The sequence below is a fragment of the Halyomorpha halys genome, unplaced genomic scaffold (assembly GCF_000696795.3).
Source record: "Halyomorpha halys isolate HHAL.00 unplaced genomic scaffold, Hhal_1.1 Scaffold279.1, whole genome shotgun sequence".
In the NCBI taxonomy this organism is placed as follows: domain Eukaryota; kingdom Metazoa; phylum Arthropoda; class Insecta; order Hemiptera; family Pentatomidae; genus Halyomorpha; species Halyomorpha halys.
The window spans coordinates 162,980-167,555 of NW_027115598.1; the positions used below are offsets into that span (position 1 = coordinate 162,980).

At 34.4% G+C, this 4,576-nt stretch overlaps 1 protein-coding gene across 1 annotated transcript in view; it reads right to left on the bottom strand.

Moving 5' to 3' along the window:
• LOC106680700 (uncharacterized) overlaps window positions 1-4,576 on the bottom strand; it is a 15,041-nt gene that overhangs the window by 4,987 nt on the left and 5,478 nt on the right. The window contains exon 2 of the mRNA XM_014420579.2: window positions 2,996-3,114. Within this exon, the coding sequence (XP_014276065.1) occupies window positions 2,996-3,114 (119 nt within the window). The remainder of the gene's footprint in view (window positions 1-2,995; window positions 3,115-4,576) is intronic.

Sequence of the window (4,576 nt, forward strand, 5' to 3'; positions counted from 1 at the left end):
GCACATTTATAACTTCTCCCTTCAAAATTCTGTTTTTCTCTGGCCTGGAAAGAAAGTCCTCGTCCGACCATTAAACAAAGTACCTGCTCCTTCTTCAGTTTCCGATTTTAGGCCAATATCCATTCTATCCAATTTGGTCAAGCCACTAGAAAGATTAGTCCACTCCCAACTTAATAATTTTCTCGAGCAAAAAGCTCTCCTTAATCCTTTATGAGTTGATCGAGGGAGCCGGAGAGCGTTTGAAGGTACGGGTTGTAAAAGGAGCGTGTTGGTTTAGGAATTTAAGGAGATTTGAGGATAGGCATTCGACCATGTCATCAATGGATAAAAGTGAATATATGGGTTCTAAGGAAAGGGAAAGTTCATCAAGGTAGGGACCAATGTTTTCTATGGTTAAGGAATCAAGGTTTCACCAACTAATTGACTTTGGCATAAGCAAGGGAGTGGGAATGTTGTAGGAAATTCTGATTAGGTCATGGGAGGAAAGAAAAGACTTAGGAATTTGGAAGGAGGATAAAAGACAGTCTTAATCTTTGATGTCTCATTGAATTTCAATTCAAAACAATTCCACACAAATTATTGTCTTTCTTTAACCTAATTAACAACATTAACTTATTTGATTAGATATATTATATTAAGTCATTCTATATTAATTAGTTAATGTTACTAATAAGGTTAAATACAGAAGAAAACATTTGTGTGGAATAGTTTTGAATTGAAATTATAAAATTTATGACATCAGCAATTAGTCTGCAAATGAGACATTTTAAGGAATTATGACATCAATGACTAAGGTTGTCTCCTTGAGAATTGAGAGGCCTAAGGGCCGAAATGTTGGAGATTTTTTGCAATAAATAGCTGAGAGTAAAAGTGAATCAATTTTCGTTAGTGTTAATAATAAAATAATAATAATCTTTATTTATTCTGGGACCTTGGACACCGGGGAGAATAATATTACAGGTATTAGAATTAAGTTTTAGAGATTCAGAGTAAAATACAAAATTTTCACAATGAAAATGAAATTATAAACCATGATTTGGGTGGCACCATTTACAATAGGCTCACACAACACATGGGTTATGCGGATGATGTAGTCATTACAAGCAGAACCAAAACACCACCACCCAGTACTGTAGAAGAATTCAAGAGAACAGCACAGGATTTAGGACTTAATATAAATAATGAAAAGACTAAATATAAGATAACCCTTAGACAGACCGGGGAGAGAAGAGATATTGTGGATGTGGGGGAAAACCTGTTTCACAGCTGCAGTACTTTCAAGTACCTGGGAGGAGTTGTGGCGGAGAACAATAGTTTAGAAGTAGAAATTAAGGTCAGAATGGTAGCAGGGACCAGATGTTTCTATGCCATGCATAAAGCTCTCCGATACAAGAGGTTCTAGGAAAGCAAAGATTTTGTTGTACAAAACAATAATTAGGCCAGTGGTAATGTATGGCACTGAGGCATGGACTCTAACCAAGGAAAATAGAAGAGCTCTACGTGTTTGGGAGAGAAGAGTCCTGAGAAAGATCTTTGGATCCATTAAAGGGGAGCACAGGTGGAGAATCAGAAGCAATGACGAACTAAAAGAATTTCATGGAGAGCCTGATATCCTCTGTGCTATTAAGAAGAGCAGGTTTAGAAGGACATGTGGAAAGGATGAAGCCTTGTAGGCTGCCTAAAAGGCTTGTAAATGGTGCACCCGGAGGAAAAAGGAAAAGGGCAGACCCAGGTGATGGTGGCTGGATGATTTGAGAGGGGTGGAATTGAAAATTGGAGGAGTCTCGCCGGAGACCGCGAAGCATGGGAAAGAGTGGTGGCAGAGGCCCAGGTCATACAAGGACTGTAGCGCCTAACAGTGAGTGAGTGAGTGAAACCATCAGAAATATAATAATGAATTTGATAAGATAAAAAAATAAACAACAATAATTAACAGTATATATAATGTAAAAATAGAGAAAATAAAACCAAATATCATATTATAAATCTTTAGATGACTAACTTAACTATTAAAAAAGAAAAAAAAAATCAAATCCATTTAATTAAAAATAATAAACAATTACTGTTAACAAATATATTTACAAGTTTAAACGAAAATCGGATTTTTAAAATGCAGAAGAAAAATAAACCAACATAAAAAGTAATGAAGAAAAAAAAGTGAAATAAAATAAATCCTCTAACAAATAATACATCTTAAGGATATTAATAAAACAAAATAAAGTTAGTACGAATTAAGTAGCGATTATGATATAGATATGTATACATAGATTTTTATAAATATTGAAAATATAATCATTAATATTCATATTAAATATTATTTCTATCTCCATCTATCTATATCTTAGATAGATTTTTAGATTTTTTTTAGTTTTAATTGTTGAAATGTTGAATATCCATTTCCAATTGTTAATAATAGTTTAAAAAAAATTTGGCCTATGAAAAACTGTAACTCTAAATATGCTTTGCCAAGAACTTCTGTGAAGTAGCTTACAGGCATATTTCACTTTTGTATATTAACCTCTATAATAGAGTTTCTTTTTTTTTTTTTACATTTGTTAAGGAGTTCCTGAGAGAAAGTGCAAATTGGCGCCCGTACAGAGAGTAAGTTCGACTAGTTTGAAGAAAACGCATGAGTGTTTAATCATTTCCCGTCTCAAGACCACAAGGAGACTGCATCGCGTGTTCCATCGAAAAGCAATTACAAGTATCAACGACTTCTAGAAGAAGACAGAAGATACCGCTCACGTAATTCGCCTTAGGTACTCATTTTCATTGAACTCGGCCTCTTAAACAGGGTTTAAAATATTAAGGACATTTGATTACCATTCAATTTTTTCTTTCCTTTCATTATTATTATTATTATTATTGATATTTTTTTTTATGGCCAAAACTAGTGATAGATTGATATAAGGCTGTAATACAGATATATGTAGAGTATCGGCATCCTACTTTCAGGATTGCTAAGCCTTCATTATTACAAAAGGAGGTACCTTACCCTTGATTGAGGATGACAAGCCTCATGACGACCTCTACCCTAAACATGGTGATGTCTTTATTATTGAGGACAGTACAAATTGGGCTGTACCTAGAATCTTCTGCAGGGTAGAATATTACCTAGGAAAGGATTTCATGCAATTAATTTATTTACAGTCGAAAAATATATTTAATTTTATATATAATCTATAAATAAATGTAATTTTACTAACAGTTCATAAATAATTGTAATTATAATTATGTAAGAATTTAGTTGCTACGGTAACTAGAATTGAAAAGACAAATTGATGAGGAAATAGAGGCGAGGTTAAATTAAAGGCAGGAAATGGCAGTTATTTTTCAATTTCAAAATTACTTAGCCCTTCTTTCCAAAAACTTAAAAGTTAAAATTTACAGAACTATTATCCTTCTCACTGTTCTTTATGGGTGCGAAACGTGATATCTTACACTGAGGGAAGAACAGCCTCAAAGTTTTTGAATATAAACCATTACGTAAAATATTTGGACCATAAAAGGATGAATTAAAGGGAGAATTTAGAAGGCTACACAACGGTGAATTAAGAAAACTGCACCCGGTATAATTCAGGTTATAGTATTGCGGCGTGTAAGATGGGTGTGTACGGTTGTAGGGCTTAGTAACGAGCGGATCCCTAAAATGTTAATAAACACTGAACCGACAGGTAAATGTCCGATGAGTAGACCGAAACGTAGATTGCATGCAGGGAGGATTGCGTTAAAACTGGTTTATTAGATTTGGGGTTGGAGTGACAACACTGGAAAGATTGGTAAAGAATGGATTGGCTTCGGCATCAAACCTGCGGGTTCACAAAGTGTCTATTATTATTATAAATAAATGCCATTTTATTTTTAAAATATAAATAAATGTAATTTTACTTAAAATATAAGTCAGATTATGACATGTCGTTCATCGACCAACGTACTCCCTATAATTGTCTGATTGAGAACTCAGATAGTAAGGCTACCATGGAGGGCGGGAGTAAAGGGTTTCATGCCCTTTTTCAATTTCAGGCCCTTTTAAACAATAATGCTCGATTAAACTACCTTAAAGTCTGCTCTTTTCGTTTTAAGCAAATATTTCAAAAGTAATATAGGACCATCGCTCCCTTGGATTGCCTTTTTTGTATTATAATCCCTGTTGTAACATGTGGGATACGCCACCAAACCATCTGGACTCTGCACATCACCTTAAAATGCCACAAGGCAATCGAAGGAATAACAAACTACCAGATAAACATATATGTAAGTATTCAATTATTTTTTTCGTCAGGAGGGTTAGGAAAAAATTATATTTACTTTCTTAAAAAAAAATATAGTGATATTTACATTTATATTTGGAAAATTAAAATGATCCCCAAACCCCAAAAGCCGCCAGAACACGCATCCTCTTACCGTCCCATCTCTCTATTACCGATCATCGAAAAACTTATTTTGAAACGCCTATACCCCATCCTAGATTCTAATCATATAATCCCAGATCACCAGTTTAGATTCCGAACATCCCACTCCACTACTTAGCAATGTCATCGTGTGGTGGACGTTGTCTCGTCTTCTTTGGAGCGCG